The sequence below is a fragment of the Bubalus kerabau genome, chromosome 10 (assembly GCF_029407905.1).
Source record: "Bubalus kerabau isolate K-KA32 ecotype Philippines breed swamp buffalo chromosome 10, PCC_UOA_SB_1v2, whole genome shotgun sequence".
Classification (NCBI taxonomy): Eukaryota; Metazoa; Chordata; class Mammalia; order Artiodactyla; family Bovidae; genus Bubalus; species Bubalus kerabau.
Window position 1 is genome coordinate 21,273,487 of NC_073633.1, and position 16,812 is coordinate 21,290,298.

At 53.6% G+C, this 16,812-nt stretch overlaps 1 protein-coding gene across 8 annotated transcripts in view; it reads right to left on the minus strand.

The window, feature by feature from the left end:
* TLE3 (TLE family member 3, transcriptional corepressor) overlaps positions 1-16,586 on the minus strand; it is a 48,193-nt gene extending 31,607 nt beyond the window's left edge. For all 8 annotated transcript variants that reach the window (XM_055536855.1, XM_055536853.1, XM_055536854.1 and 5 more), the window contains exons 1-4: positions 15,625-16,586; positions 14,958-15,058; positions 14,346-14,409; positions 13,361-13,405 (exon numbers count right to left, since the gene is read on the minus strand). In XM_055536855.1, coding sequence (XP_055392830.1) covers positions 13,361-13,405; positions 14,346-14,409; positions 14,958-15,058; positions 15,625-15,648 — 234 coding nt within the window. In that variant the 5' untranslated portion in view covers positions 15,649-16,586. The remainder of the gene's footprint in view (positions 1-13,360; positions 13,406-14,345; positions 14,410-14,957; positions 15,059-15,624) is intronic.
* Positions 16,587-16,812: the final 226 nt, after the last annotated feature.

Here is a 16,812-nt window from a genome sequence, read left to right on the forward strand (position 1 = left end):
AGCTGCAGCCAGCCAGGAAAGGGCTCAAGGTGTTTCATTCAGCAGGAAACCACTGCTTCCCTGTGAGGCAGCCAAGGGGCCGCTCCTAGGTCCCTGCTTTCGCTTCTAAAACACAGACTTCTTCACCGGACAACCATGCAGGCTCTTGGAAAGAGCTGTGTGATTCTGGAGATGCATTTGTGGATGCGTGTGAGAAAGATGAGCTGAGGAAAAGATAACCTACGTGAGACCCTGAGTTATATTCCAAGCCATGTGGAATGCTGGCTTTCTCACCAGCTCCTTGTTTGACTAGCCATGTGACCTCTGAAAAGTCACACCCTGGTGGCTGGGCCTCTTGAAGCATGTACGTCTGAGGTGGCCACTTCAGTCTGCTCTGAGGTTCTTGAATTTGAATCGGGTTTTACCTAGCTCTCTGACATATGTCCCGGAGTGTTAAAAGTTAGTCTATCTCACCTTGAAGTAACATCACAAGGGCAGAGGGAGAGGTTGGAGGCTGCACAGAAGGCGGAAGCGCCAGCGGCCAGGTGCCACAGTCACCCAGCAATCAAATATTAGAAGATTCCAGAACAATGCATCCGAGCAATTTTACCTTAAAATATCCCATTGCATTTCCTAGGCAATTCTAAATTGATAGGCCCTCGATTATTGGACTACAAGATGAAATTCCTTGCCAGGCAGTTTCTCCTCGGACCAAACTCAGAAAGCACGGAAATAAAATAAGTGGGTGTTTTATCACCAGAGAGAAGGAAGTCCAGGGAGGGATGAGGCCTCCAGCAAGAGCCAGGGCAGGGCTCCCAGGCCCCGCTCCATCCCTACCATGTACAGGCTCAACGAAAAAACAGTTCCACGGTATCTTTAAGAAGGGGGTGAATAAATGACCCACTTAGCAGCCAGGGAGATAATGACCCCTGCTCCTGGAGGGGCCGGGGAGGTTTACATCACAGATCACTCAATGATAGGTGAGCCTCCTTAAAGGCCCTTTTAGCACTGACATATTGATCAAATTATATATAACTACAATGCCATTAAATATTTATGTTTCCGAGGAAGCCTGCTGAATTCTTTATGCCGGGAGGGCTTGGAACAAGAAAAGGCCCAGCCCTGGCATGACCCTGAGGATCTGTCTCCTGGGGGAGGGCAGGGACGCTGCCGGGGGCTGGCCTCTGACACTGGCCCCCATGCCCTTCACACAGAGAAAGGATGGCAGTCCTCATCTGGCAAGGGCAGATGAAAGGCGAGGGAGTCTGGGGGCCTTGGCGTGAGGTGACCCTGCCACGTGCTCTGCTGAAAGGAGTCTCACCTTCCTTTTCTGTGCTCACCAGAAACCTTAGACATTTTCTGCCAAGAGTCCAGGGAGGAAGGGAATTGGGAATGGTGATGCTAAGTGAGGAAGTGAGGGAGTGGTGCGGGGTGGTGGGTGGCGGGGGTGGGAGGGACAGAGTTAGTGTCTAGGCCACTAACCCTGGAAAGAGCTGGCGATGCGACGTCCAGAGACCTGCATGCCTGCCCCAGGTGTGTCCTGCGCTAGGACCTCATCATCCGTTGCATAAATGAGGCAGATTTCGGTTCAGGATAATAGTCAGTGCTCTCAAAACCAAATTCAGTGCTGTATGCAAGTGAATACCCTGTCCTGGAGAGCATTCAACTCCAAACCTACAGACACACGGGGGTGGACACCACTCCATGGGAGGGACCTGGAAATCTGACAGCCAAGTCCCTCTCTGCCTCTAAGGCTTTCATTTTTCAGACTCTCAGTTTCCATCCACCAGGCTTCCTGTTAACAAGATCCAATAATCTTTAAATATTTGTTCACTTTAATTTCTTGGTTTCTAAAACACATTAAACTCTGCCTGCCTCCCACCCCCACTCCAGGGAATGGTCCTCAAAGAGCCTGCTTGTGTAGATGAACAGGGAAAGTCTTTTCAAATTACAGCTTCTCCCAACACTGTCCATTCATCCCAGGCACGACCAACCCACCAACCCCCCTCCCCATCTCTCCCTCCCCTCCCCATCTCTCCCTCCCTCCCCTCAGATAACCCCCAGCCTCCTTCCCCCTCCTTCCCCCACCTTCCCAGACTCCATTGGCCAACTCCTGCCAGGAGGAAAAATTCTCAATTCATCCCTGTGGGGTTGCCATGGCAACCCCCAGCCACCTAATCCCCCTTGGAACATTATGCAAATCTCCCTTTGCCCCTCAACAGGCTGTAAAAGTCCCATTACCCTTGCAGAGGCAGCTCGTTAAATTTTGGGGGTCTCCCTGTAAGGTCATGCTACAAATGAAGCATTGGCTATTGGCTAGGAATTTTAAGGATGGGGCTCTCTGGGAAACCTGGGGGGCAGGAAGGGGAAAGCAGGATGTCAGAGTATTCCTTAACAGACTGACCGTGGGCAGAAACAGCCTCATTTTACCCTCACCACCAAGTTCACAACCCAAAAGCACGTCCTTTTCCTAGTTTAAAAGTGTCAGAGGGGCCTCGCTTCCCCAGACAAAGATGGCAGGAATGGTGGCATTTCATAGGCCTTAAAAATCAAGATCAGGTATTTAAGAACTTGTTTATATCATCCGCTCGCTCTCAGGCTGGCCTCCTCCCAAACCACCAGCACATTCACCGTCTCATTTCACAGATGAAGAAAACAAAGCCCAGAGAGGGCCTGGCTGCCCAAGGTCACACAGCAAGGCAGTGGCCCTAGAGCCAGACTTCCTCCTCCTCCCTCACGGGTTCTCAAGCAGAGCAGCTTTGGCTCCCCCGGGGACATTTTGGGGTGTCACAACTGAAGTGGTGCCACTGATTAGGAGGTAGAGCAATGCTGCTCAACACCCCAGGGCAACCCCACCACAAAGAATTATCCGGCCCCCAAATGCCAGCATGGCCAGGGTGAGAAACCCTGGTCTACGCATCACTGACACTTACATTTCACTGAATTCTTCAAATCTCTGAGGACTTCCCAGCACTGGAACTGAAGCCCTGACGCACAGGTGGGTCTGGAGGTGGGCCAGTGGGCAGACCACAAAAGACCACACCTTGATGTGGCCTCTGGATAAAGATCATTGGTCCAAATGAAACAAGCCTAGTTCTCACTTCTGAACCCGCCCTTGGTCGACCGTGAGACCGCAATCCAGCCACTTAAACTCTTGAAACATCCGTGTTCCTACTGTGAGGTGGGGCTTAAGGTGTCTACACAGTAGGGCTGGCATGATGGAGCCAACCAGTCACAAATGAGAAAGGGCTCTGGGAAGTCTTACAACATCAGCAACACCAAGGAGCTGGTCCTCGCTCTCTGAGGCCTTGGCAGCTTTGGGGACTGTCCTGTTTTGAGAAGCCCTTGTGAGATCTCCCCACACACAAAGGAGTCAATATACATCATCTCACATCATCCTCAAAACACTATAAATGCACAGGCCCATATATGATGCCGCCAGCCACACATGGCTAGCGAATGTTCACTAAAGTTCAACTTGAAACTCAGTTCCTCGATCACAGCAGACACATTCCAAGGCTCAAGAGCCCCATGGGGCTGGTGGCCACCATACTGAATAATAAGACAGACATTTCCATGACTGCAGAAAGTTCTATCAGGCAACACTGCTCTAAAGGTAGGCAGGCATCCTCATCACCTCCGTTACAAATTCAAGTTCACAGAGGACAAATGGGCCGCCAAGTCGCACAGCCAGTAGACCCTGATTGAGGACTCAAACCTAAGTTTGTCTCACTCCAAAGCCTGTCTCTTAGCCACCACGTCAGGCCAGCTCCCAGATCCTGGTCCTCTGCCCCTAACTTCCCAGGATCCCCCCTTTGAGAACCAACTGACTTCTAATAAAGAAATTCTGATTCCACTGGCACCTTTGTGAAAAAGGGTTTATCAATGATGCATCACCTGGAGGCCTGGGAAATGCCCAATATTCCTGCAGAACCAGAGGACTGAGAAAGGGATGTGGTCAGAGGGACAGAGAGGGAGAGCCAGGGAAAGGTGGTCCTTTGAGAAGGGTGGGTAGGAATCAGGTAAGAGATGAGAAACCAAAAAATGGCTAAGACTCCAAGCTCCAATGCAGGGAGCCTCAGTTCCATCTCTGGTGAGGGACCTAGATCCCACAGGCCACAACTAAGTCCCAGCACAAATAAATAAATTAAAAAAAAAAAAAAAGGTTAAGAGAGATGATCACACACACACACACGCCACTACCTTAAGGAATTCCTGCAGACTGAGCTCCACACACACTTCCCAGGTGACACGGCCAGAGGCAAGCCAACAGGGGGAGGACCCTGGCAAGGGCAGGTGCCTTTCTGGGGCTCTAATGCTCCTCATTTCTGGCTGGCTTCGTAGAGAGCTGTTTCCCTGGGATGAAGTGTGAGGCCCCGGGAGACAGGGTCCCTGGACCTCAGTCCCTCCAGAGTCATGCCCTAGGACTCCTGCTCTTAGGCCAAGCAAGACTCTCCACGGGTGATGGAGCTCTGAGGAAGAGTCCCTGTCTCTTCTCAGAGGAAGGGTTTAAGGAGATGCTAAAGCACCCACTGACCGATCAGGCCCTGGCCAGCTCACCGCCTCCATCTGCCCCATCTCATCTGTATGTCTTCCCACCAGACCATTCAGCCCCTCACTCTAGACCATTTGGTATCACCTGCAGCTTCTCCACAGGGCCACACAGAGTTGGACATGACTGAAGTGACTTTAACACACGCACACAGCTTCTCCCAGGCCCGTGAGTCTGCCCGACGTTTTCCTGGGCAGGAAGTCTGACAGAGCCTGTACTCTGCCCCACCTCAGCTGGAGGACGGACTCCTGTCCTGGTTCCCCAGTCTACGCTAAACTGCCTTGCTCCTCCCCAGCAGATATCACCACTGATTCCCAAAGCATCTGCCAGGATGTTTAGTTTCAAACCAGGAGAAGAACAGATCTGTTAACTGCTCTCCTTTAAGAAGCCCTGGGAGACTGGATAGGGGCCCCTCCTCCAACCCTTCGTCACACCGTCCTCACCTGGGTGGGTGGTGAAGGCGTTTAAAACCAAAGAAAGCCTCCCCAGCTGACCAGGCAGGAAGAATCACCTCCCCTGCCCCTTGTTGCAAAGAGTTGGAAAGAACTCTTTTTGAGTTTGAGGGAAGACGCAGCCTTCCAGTGCAAACTAAGAAGCTCTCATTCGGAATTAAAAGAAAAAAAAAAGTCGAAGAGCTGTGAACAATGGTTATCAAGGATTTAAAAGGGCAATGAGATAAGGCCTCGGCACTTGGAACTCCAGGCCCATATAGATAGCTAAGGCATGACAAGCATCATTGACTAAGTTACCTCCAAGCCATTAACTCTTGCTTCCTGCTGCTCAGGTCCTCCTATAATCTAAATCCAGCATGCTTTCCTGGCTCTTCCCCATTCCTTATCCCCTCATACCTCTGCTTTATCATCTTTCCCAAGTATCTGGTTCTTCACCCCTCTCCTTTCTTCCCCTCTCACACTGTCCTGTCATGTGAAAGGAGGAGGGGAAGCACTTAAGCCTATTAAAGACACGTTAAAACACAGGTTTATGACATATTTCTTTCTACAATCACGACTTTCACAGCCACAGGCCTCTCTCAGTAACCTGAGAAAGCCTGCAATGTTCCCAGAAGGTCTGTGATGTTACACGGGGTCAGCGAGCCCCTCCAAAAAAAAATTGGAATGTAACAGTCCTGGTCTGTGCATGCTTGTGCGTGTTCAGTCGCTAAGTCATGCCTGACCCTTTGCGACCCCATGGACTGTAGCCCGTCAAGTGAAAGTTGCTGTCGTGTCCATCTATTTGCGACCCCATGGACTACACAGTCGATGGAATTCCCCAGACCAGAATATGAGAGTGGGTAGCCATTCCCTTCTCCAGGGGATACTCCATACCCAGGAATCGAACCAGGGTCTCCTGTATTGCAGGCGGATTCTTTACCAACTGAGCTACCAGGAAAGCCCTATAGCCCGCCAGGCCCATTCTCTAGCCACAGGATTTCCCAGGCAAGAATACTGGAGTGGGTTGCCATTTCCTCCTCCAGGGGACCTTTCTAACCCAGGGATCGAAACAGGGTCTCCTGCATTGAAGGCAGATTCTTTTCCTGGCCTGAGCCACCTTCCACCTCCCAACAGTCCGAGTCCCCCACAAAATACACACTGTGCACCCACGATGGGCTCAGAAGCCTCTGTGAATACAAAGTTGTCTTGTCCCTTGAAGCGCTCACAGCTCACTGCTGCTCCACACGCTCCCCTCCCACCCCAGCCCCAGTTTAGGAACACAGCCCGATGGCACCCTGAGCATACAGGTCATCTTCACACCTCAGGCCTTTCCTGACATGCTCTGACGCTTTCCTCCTGGTGTGTTTGTCCTGGACCCACAATGGCTGTGAGTTTAGGTTTCTAAGACAAAAATGTCTTATCTGCTTTGCAAACAAGTGCTCCACAAATGTGAAAGCCTGTATTATTATAGTCTCTAACTATAGATCAGAATTTTCACTCCGTCTTCGATAAAGGCTTTCTCTTGGCAGTGTCTAGAGGTGGCGGCAGCTGCCCCAGGATCCCACCTGTGTCCCTCGCACGGCAGGTGAACAAAATGGGGCCCCTCTAAGGAGACAAGGCCACAGCCACAGCCAGACTCAACCCCAACAGGGCTCCCCGGTCATCTCAGCCCCACTGCTAGGAACTTTGTTCTTCCTTCACCCTGTAATGGGTCAGGGAAGGTTTTGGCTACAGCAGTGAAGGGAACCCCTTCTCAAAAGGATATTGCACCATAAAAGTCATGATGTCGTGGGGTGAAGTGGAGGGAGGTATTTGTTCTTGGGCAGAATCTTTGGAGCTGAGTCAATGGGTCCCCCTGTTAATCCCCGAAGCTGGGATGAACGTCCCCTGCAGAAGGCAGGTCCCTGCCCTACTCATCCTCATGATTTCCAGAGGGACCTCTGTACAGAAGGGCCTCCTAAAATCTGCTTTTAAGGGCTTAGAGGGTTCTAATCTGACTCCTCAAAGGCTGACCCCTTTCTCCCTCAGGTGGTCTCTGCCTGCTCATCCACGGTGACAAGGTGACATTTTGGAAGCCTGCCCCTCTCTACCCCCATGCTCACCAGGCAACATCCTTACCCACCGAAGAACTCTACATCACTGCCGGGGAGAACAGCAACTCCCCCGGTTACCTCCTCCAGAAGACCCTCAGGGGAGGCACCCCTCCCCCCACCGCACCACCGCATACCCCACAGGCTGCCTGCAGTGGATGGTACCCAGACCTTACTTCTGTGGCGACAGGAAATCCCCCCTTCCCTAAGTTTCTCCTTAGCCTCAACTTGAGAGGGAACATTTCTTTTGAAAGGCAAGAGGAAAAAAACAAAAGCCAAGGGAAAAAAGCAAAGAGAGAAGGGGAGAGAGCGCATCTTGGCTGTGAGTCTCAGAGAGCATTTGTTGAAAACAAGATATTGTCCCTTTAAGCATATAAAAACAAGGCCCTTGAGCGCGCAGTTCTCACTCTGGTACACAATTATGGGTGCTTTCAGCTGTCTAGCACTACTTCAAGTGCTCTCTTAAACCAGACTGTCAATGGCATGTTGAAAGCTATTTTGCTGGCTTGCTATCATTAATAGCAAAGTGGAGAGCTGGGCTGATGAGAATTAAATATGGGGGAGGGGGCGGGTCATAACCAGTCATTACAGAATTACCAATATGAGTGAGAAGACAATGCCACTTTGGGGGATAAAGTTCAAACCAGCAGATGATGGTGGGGTAGCCAGCAGGGGAGGGAGACAGACTGCAGGGAGCGGCCCCCACCCCACCCCCCAGCCCAGCAGATGGACGCGGGCCAGCCTTGGAGAGCCATCTGGGGACGGAGGAGCCACAGAGCAGCGAGTGTGAGCGCCGAGAGGCCTTGGAGATCACTTCGCTGCAACATGTCACCACCTCGCCTCCCACCCCAAGTGGAGTCCCTCCTCCCCTCCCCCCGGCCGGTTCCCAAGACTTGTGGACTTGTGGCTTCCGGGACACACAGCGCTGTTTCCAAGGGCTGCTGCCACCCCCAGAGGAGCCTCCAGGGACGCCTGCCTAACGAACACAGCCCTCGCTTTAAGACTCGGCTCAGGTGACAGCCCTTCGGTGTAGTCTTCGCCGGTGTAGTCTTCTCTGACCTGACTCCCCTTTCCCAGGAAGAATGAGCAGCTCTGTCCCCGGGTGCTCCTCCCGTGACACTGGCCCTGTTAGCACTTACCTCACTGCATTGCAATGACTTATTTAGATGCCCGACTCCCCCCGAGGAGGGACGGGTGTCTGTGAAACCAGCCCCAGCCCACACCCAGCACATCCCAGGCCCCTAATACCCGTTTTGGGAATCAGTCCAACCCCCTCATTTGACTGATGAAGAAACTGGATGCTGAGCCAGAGGAGGAAGTAGGAGGAAGCCCCGCAAGAGCAACTCCCCCTCTCCTACTCACAAGGCTGGGGGAATGGGAATTCCACCCTCTGACACCCTCTGATAGTAATCCTGAGCAAAGAAAACGCAATGTTTACTGAGCACCTATTATGTGCAAAGCACACACAGGAGACCTCAAAAGAGGGGCTCCCCACAGACACTGAGACTTTCTGCATGTGGATCAGTGGGACACTGCACTGAGGTCTGGCCTGGGCCACCTTTCCCTGGTATCCCAGGATTTTGTACCAACGAGATGAAAAACATCTTCCCCACACAGGAAGAAAAAGGGAATCCATCCCTTGACTGACTTCAACAACAAAAAGGAAAAAAAGGATATCTGACACAGACTGGCCCTTCCTGTACGAGGGGAAGGAGGAAGCCACAGACAGAAAGAGGAGCTCTGTGCCCCACCAGGAGCTCCTGGTCCGGCAGGATTCATGAAGAGTCTTCAATAAGGTCCCCACCCAGGACCAGTTCCCATGATCGGTAGGGACCACGTGCCCATCTCTCAGATCATTTCAATAATAGTGTGGATAAGAAGGAAAAGAGCCAGAAAGCACACAGACCCTCACTCTGACAGCTCCATAAACAAGAAGCAATAGGGTCCAGAGAAGGCTGGAATGGACGGCAGCCTTGAGGGTCCAGGGGGCAGATTCTTCCTAGGTGGTCAGGACAAGGTGAAGGGAGCTTTCAACTTGGTGGACCCCAAAGTGGAGCGAGGCCGATACCCTACTCCACTGCTGAAGAGAATGAGAGGAGAGACAGCTCTGGAGAAGAGCAACAAGCCAAAAACATCAGAAGGAAACTGGGGCTTTAGAGGGGTTCCTGGATCCCGGTATTCTGACCAAAATAAATGATACTCAAAGGTATTTTTTCTTAGCCCAATTCAGATGCCACACAAACAGGGCTGCCCTAGTACGAAGAAATACGTCCCCTTCAATTTGAGTGTCCCAGCTTCTCCCTACCCAGACTGACTCGACTCCTGGGCAGGGTTTTGGTAACTTCATCACTTGCTAGTCCCCTCTCGCTCCTCACACCTTTACAGTGGCCACAGAACTTCAAGATGGTATGTCTGAAGGTCTTCCAGCCCAAGCCCCTTTTTATGTGGGTGTGAGGGCCCAGAGAGGGGAAGTAATAAATGAAAATGTTCCATCTTCCTTTTCAGCCATGTCCATGGCCACCCCCATGGCCATACCCATCCTCAGGTGAAAGATTCACAGGTTCTATCACCTTACCCTACCTGTGAACCTTATCTCCGGGATTGCTAGTTATGCATTGTGTTTATTTCCAGGCGCAATGAATCATTAGTTGTGCAAATAGCTGGCAGTTCAGAAGAGGACCCTGGGCAGGCAGAGACGATTCAGCTGATACGGTTATACAACCCGAAATGGGGGACTTTGGACTTTGGTGTCGCCAGGTCTGTAGCCTTAACCTCCTGAGATAATAATGCAGAAAGCAGCAATGGTAATTAAAGACACAGAGTGCTATTAGTTAATACACGAGCACTCTCCATTTCTTGAGTTTTGCTAAGAGAGCTGGGTCGGGAGGAAAAGTGGCAACAGCAGCTTCTCTGGTAACTTACTGGACTGGATGGATCTGGAAACCTCAGCTCCCCCTGCCTGGGCCTTAGTTCCTTCATCTGGACCTTGAAAGGTTTGCAGCAGAAGCCAAAGGGCTCTCCCAGTTAGAACAGAAGGTCAGAGGAAGGGCTGCTTGGTGATGGGAAAGTGGGGGCATGACACATTCCCCAAATCAATAGGCCTCCAGTGCTCTTCCAAAACCTCAGTGATCACCAGCAAGGGGTGAAAAGGCAGCCTGACACAGCTTTTCAGAGCATCAGTGCCTCAAACCCTATGCACTAACAATCGCTCTGGAACGCCTGTTTCTACACTGGCTTTGTGATTTGTGGCTGACACTGGAGAGTGTCAGCCTCTGTGGGAACAAGATGGGAACTGATGAGCTGGCCAGCCATCATCGCCTCCCTGGCCTTGCTGAATCACCCTTGACATCCTGCCTAGAAGCAGAGGCTTGGAGGAGGTGGGTGACCTCTTGAAATCTCAGGCCAGGCCCATGATTCTGTAATCTCTGCTTTGCCACAATTAGGGAGGGAAACCGAGAAGGGGAGGAGAAACCATGGACTGTGTTCTCTGGGATTCATTCGACAGCTTGGAGAAAGAACACAGAGGGTGACGGCCAGGAGAGGAGCCAGCCACAGTAAGCGTAACCTCTCAGTAAAATAAAGACTGGCTGCACGCACCGCATCAGCTGCCTCTGTCAATACTCAGGCCCATCTGGCAGAACCTGAGGTTCCGAACTAACAGGCATTTCCCATTGAGCCAGCAAAGGGCTTTTGAAAAAAATATGTGGTGGTGTTGGTAAGAGGGGTGCGTGTGTGCACGCATGTGTGTATGTGTGCATGTGTGTGTGAGCTGGCTGAGGGCTGCCACCCTTCCCAAGGTGCTAGCTCTGGAGATCATCTATTATATAAAAGTACAGACAGTCCCCACCCCCACCCCTGAGCTTCAAGATGAAGAATCCAGCCTGTTTGTTCCAGGCAGATGTAATCACACGAACAGTCAAGTCTAGAGGGCAGGACACTGCATGAATAATTCAAGCACTCCAGTCACTTGATTGTGTGTGCAGATAAAACACCAGTCAACCGCTAAACAGGTCAGCTGATAAACTTGTTTGCTCAGGCCTAACCACCATCCGCCAAATGCACCCAAGACCCACACTACAATTAGTGGCCTGTTTTCTTCTGCAGAACCCTCGCAAGCCTAGGGAGGTGGCCAGCCCCAGGAGGTCAGGACTGCATTTCTTAGTGCAGGGTTTCTTCACCTCCTTGCCTCTTTGTTTCTACACAGCCACAGGGCGATTTCACCCAACTCAGAGGTTGCTGTAAACCCAGCAAAGGCACTGTGCTCAGAGCACAGACAGTCCTGCTGGGAAGCAAGTGGGAGCTGAGGCTCCAAGGCAAAGGTGAGTGGCAAATAGGGTAAAGTGCTCGGTCTGGAAGCCAGAGGCCCACGTTTAAGTCCCACCTCTGCCCTCCTGGCTTCCCTAAAGCCTCGGTTTCCTCGCCTATAAAAAGGGGGCAAAGAAGACATCTATCTCCCTCTGGCAGCTCAGAGGATTAAATGAGATCATGTCGCCAAACCTCAGGCATTCTCCTCCTAAGAACCCAGGGTCTGGGAACGGGCCAGAAGCCCCAGATGCACACAGCTGCTTCTTATGTAAACCCCACCACTGAATGCACTAGGAAGGTGAATAACTCTTCCTGGGTTCAGAGTGGCCCAGGACTCCAGGAGCAGCTTCGCTCCAATAGCCAAGGTGGATTCTTTGTGCCAAAGAACCATCCACTTACAGACACAGGGAACACCACCCATGCAGACCTCAACATGCAACGACATATTACACCTTAATTACGAAGCTCTTAGAAGAACGGCTGCTATAAATTTTAAACCTGGGTGCAATTACCCTCTTTAAACACACCCAAGATACCAAGCACTGAGGACAAAAAAAGAGGGGTGGAGAATGGGAGGAGGTGGCATCTTGCATAACAGCCCAAAGTCCTCGAACACCTGGGACCCCCATTTCACTTCACACATTCTTAATGACCAGTCGGATCCAGCCAGTTCCACTTCAAGTTAGGCAGTCTCTAGCCCATACTCCCGGGGGCAAACATCTTTACTTACAAACTGGTGTCTGTTTATGATTCTTGTGGGTCAAGGAGTAAAAGCCTGGTAGCCTTTTCCCGTGTCTCCCTAAAAAGCTAATCCCTGACTGCCTCCCCACATTCCTCAACAAAATCAGGCCCCTTTCTGGCTGCCCTTCACCCAACACTGGGGTTCCCTCCAGGAGGGGGAAGGAACCTGGATTCCAAAGGCTCTCTGTGAAACCACTGGAGCGGGCAGGCAGGAATCTACAAGCATTCCAGAGGTCACCTGCCCTTCTCACCTGCCCTGGGTCCTGCCCCCTTAAAGAGCAAAATTTAAACCTTGTAAACCACTGTTCATTTAGAGCAGAAAATCCATTCAAGTCACGGTCACCAAAGGCTAGAATGAGTCAACAGCCTTCTGAGATTTCAAGAACACCAATTGTTAAAAAGAACCACCGGCCCGCGCCATTTCTCCATGCCAAGTCAACGCTAATCGCTGGCCAAGCCAAACTATAGGCGGCCTCTCCTCGGAATACAAATATACAAACAGGCCTCTCCCACAGCCCTGCCCAGTGCCCAGGACAGAGTTACTGATATGCCCTGAGATAAAGGTGTTTGTATTTGCCCGGTTTGAGGTATACTGTTATTAGAGGAGTGACAATACAGGGTAGTTTACATATCCATCACACACCAGCTAAACTGGTTTGACTTCAGGATTTCAAAGCTGAGCTCAACACCCAGCCATCTCAGAAGTCCTGGCTAGGCTGCCCCTGGGCTTGTCACCCCTCAGCTTCCCCCTGGAAAATGGGAATGACCAAGGCAGCCTTTACATTACGATGGAGATGAGAAAGTTGCCTCATATACATAAGGTACTGGGCTGTAACTCATCCTGGATTTATATTTTTAAGCGGTAGGTAGCCTGTTCCCTTAAATTTTGACAGCTCAGCCTGACTTTTAAGACTCTTGAAGTTTAATCTTATCAAGGTAGAACATCACATTTTTGCACATGCGCACACACACACGCATGCACATACACACACACACACACCCTCCTGCCTTTCCTTTTGTAAATTTTACATTAAAACAGATTAAAGCAGCCAGCCACCTCTGGGTTACAGGAGTTTGTAAAGCGGATCCTGAACGGACAATTTTCCTTTTGCTCCTTACCCCTCCACCAAGATCCAAGACCAGGACAAACTTCACAAGTTCGGATTGCTAAAAGCTCAACATGTCTGAGAACTCAATCAAGCCTCAGACCCCGCCTGTCAAGAGCTGGATCTGTAATTAGATACATATCCTAAAGCACTTACCTGCTTGTGCATCTCAATGTTCAAACCGTAGGACATCTCGTAGTACTAAAAGTAAAAAGAACTGCCGTTAACTCACAACACCAAAATCTGTGTTCCAGAATCGGCTTTGGCCAAATGGTACTTTTAGGATACATTTGCTAAAGAAGTTTAAGTCAAACCCCAAAGCCAGCTACAAAGGGGCTGAAGAGATGAAGGACTCAGGACTGTTGTTCTCATCTCACAGAATGCCCTATGTGCAATAATACCCTATGTGTAAGAAGAGTTGGGCTCTCCCTCCCGCCAGCCCTGCCTGTGCCATATATCCTGTTTATACAACGCTCGGGTTCAACAGGGAATCAATCGTGTGAACACTGGGGCCGCTTGCCCTATCAGAGTTCTTTAGCAATGTGTCCAAGGTCTCTTATGTGGACAGCAGTGCAGGGAGTCCCACATAAGGACCTCCAGTGCCCTCCTCACCATCAGAAGATTAAAACTTGCTGGAAGAGACACTGGGAAAAGGGAGGACACATCTACACACTGCCCCAGGGTCCATGAGATTCTCAGTGGGGTGATCCCTGAGTGAGCATGGAGGCAAAAGGCTCCTCCACTCTCAGGAACCCCTGGGGAGAGAGAGGGAAGGGGAGAGGTCTTATGTCCCACTCTGGCTAAATCCCAGGGCTGCAGAGCAGAGAAGTTTCTACACACTCCCAGGAGGTCTCTAAGAACGACTTTTATCCAACCCCGAGACAGGACAACCAGCCCTCAGGGAAACCTTCAGAACACAAATCAAAGGCGCACAAAGGTAGTGTACAAGGAGAGGGGTTGGGTTTCTCTTTCTGCCCCTCCTCTCACCCACCCTCCTCCAAGTGGCCCGGGCTGACAGAGGCTGGTGAAAAAGGGTCGGATGGCACACTGGGACTACACCCGCTGCGGGGGCCGCCCCGCGGAGGCTGGGCAGGGCTCCCCAGGCCCACGCCACCCTGGCCGAGTCCCAGCCGCCTCTCACCATCACATAATGGCGCTGCATCTCCGTCTTCTCGTTCGCCAGCTTGTCGTACTCCACTTTGAGGCTACGAGGGCAGGAGGAGCCGGCTCAGGCCTGGGGCCTGCACAGCCTCCTCTGGGACCCCAACCCCTAGGGCGTCTCAGAGCCACTTGGCCACTTTCCTGACACCCACCCCCGGGGGTACTCCCCTCATCCCGCAGCCTCGGGAGGAGGGGGACATGGGTCCCCGACACAGGGAGGAGGAGTGTAACAACTTGAAACTTCCCGCGGCCGAGCGAATGAACTTATCCCGGGCGCGGGGTGGGGTGGGGTGGGGGCCGGGACCCTGACGTTGGCTCGCGACCCCTCGCAACCCCCAGAACCCGGAGCGAGCCGGCTCGCGCCCCGATCCCTCAACTTCCCTCACCCCGGGAGCGTCACGGGGAGCCGGGAGGCTGCCGGCAGCAAAGGGTTAAGGCGCCGCGCTCGGAAAGGGGAAACAAAAGGAGGAGGCCCGGGCTGCCCCGCCGCCCCGGGGTCGAGAGCCCGCTCAGTCCCCGAGGGGTGGTGGCAGGAGCCGCGGCGGGGACGCCCCCGCCCTGCCAGCCCCGGGGCGGCCCCCACAGGCCTTACCTGTGATATTGAGCTTGAAGGAACTGGAATTCGTCTTTGATCCTGTCACAAGACTCAGCCACCGTGAATTTAAATCCTGGCTGCCCTGGTTGATGGGGAGCCTGAAGCCGGCCAGGACAAGACAGGGGAGGGGCGGGGGCGTCAGACCCGGCTCCAAGCTGCCCAGGCCCCTCAGCGGCTTTCCCCGGTCTCCCCCCGCCCCCACCTCTGCCAAAGGGGCCTCCCACAAAGCCCAGAACCTTCCCAACAAGTTTCTCCGGTCCCCGACGGGGAGGGGGGCGCCCTAATCTCTCCCTCTCGGCTGCGGGGCTCCTATCCCTTTTACGAAGGGGCTCCTATTCCCAAGTAAGACGGGGACAGAGGAGACACAACGAATGAGTTGGGAGACTTAGGTGAGGGGGCGGGAGACAGCATGAAAACAAACAGTTCCCCAGGAACACTGGGAGCCCCTCACGCCATTAGGGCGGAATTAACCTCCTCTCTCTACGGCGCCCCCCCATCCCCATCCTTTGTGTGAGCGCGCGCGCGCGCGCGCGCGCACACACACACACACACACACGCACACATACCATAAAGGTAGCAACAAGCAAAATGGAGGTGCCAGATAAACTGCCTCGTTTACCCTGCCATGATAGATGCTTAAATAAACCGAGTTGCAATTACTCACCGGATGTCTGCCTTGCGGATACATGGCAGGGAGGGGTCGTGATTCCGAGCGAGTGGAAGCGCAGAGAGCCCGGGCCGGGGAGGTGCGGGGGAGGGGGGAGCCAAACCCGAGCGGGGGGCGGCCGGGAAACCGAGAGCTCGCCCCCGGCCCCCCCAGCCCGATCTCGCACCGAAATCCCAGAGTCCGGCGCCCGCACCAAGCGGAGACAAAGAGCCGAGGAGCAGGCGGCAAAGTCGTCGGCGGGCGCGGGCTTTGTGCACCTAGGGCTCCGCGAGCTGCGGCCGGCCGCCTTCCCCCCGCTGCGTGGAGCGCGTCAGAGCCGGGGACTGCGCGGACATCGTCGTCTCCCCGGCGGGTCCGGCGCGGGGTCCCGAGTCTGGGGGCCCCTCTTGGGGCAAGCGCGGGCGCCCTCCGGTTCACTCAGCGCGTCGCGCCGGGAGTGGGGGCGCGCCAGGGCAGCCCCAGCATCCGGGGCGCACGGGTCCGATCCCAGGGGCGGCTCTCGGCGAGAAGAGGAAGGAGGCAGGCACCGAGGTGGCGGCTTGGGGCCGCAGGAGCGCCGGAGGGTGAGGGCGGGAGCCCGGCGCTGGCGCTTCGACGCCCCCCCTCGGAGAGGAAAGCCTGCTGTTCCGTCTGCTACTGCCGCCGCCGCCGCCGCCACTGCAAGCCCTTCCCAGGGCCGAGGAGGAAACTCCGGGTTCAGTGGGTGGGAATCAACCGCCCTGGCATCCTAACTCCAGTAGGCACTAGAAGCCGCCGCAAGGGTGTCCTCGCTGCTCCCAGTTCGAGCGCCGAGTCCCCAGCGAGGAGCGCTCTGTGCCGCCACCGCCGACTCGGAGCGCGCAGGCAGAAGAGCGCTGGAGGGGAGACGCAGCTCGAGACCCGGGAGCTCTGCGGCTTCCTTCCTTCGCCTCGGCCCGGCTCTCCTCTCCGCGCCCCAACACTCCCCCCCACCCCCAACACACACCCAGCGCGCGCACGCGCGCGCGCACACACACACACACACACACACACACACACACCAAAAAAGTGCCCCGAACCTGCGGATACCACACACAGACAGGCGAGTGGGACGAGCACGAGGTCTGAACTGCCGCGAGAGCAGTTCCAAATAGGGACTGAAAAGTAACAAAATAATGTGGCAGCTTCGCCCAGCGCTGGCCAATGGGAGCTCGGGGCCCCCACGTG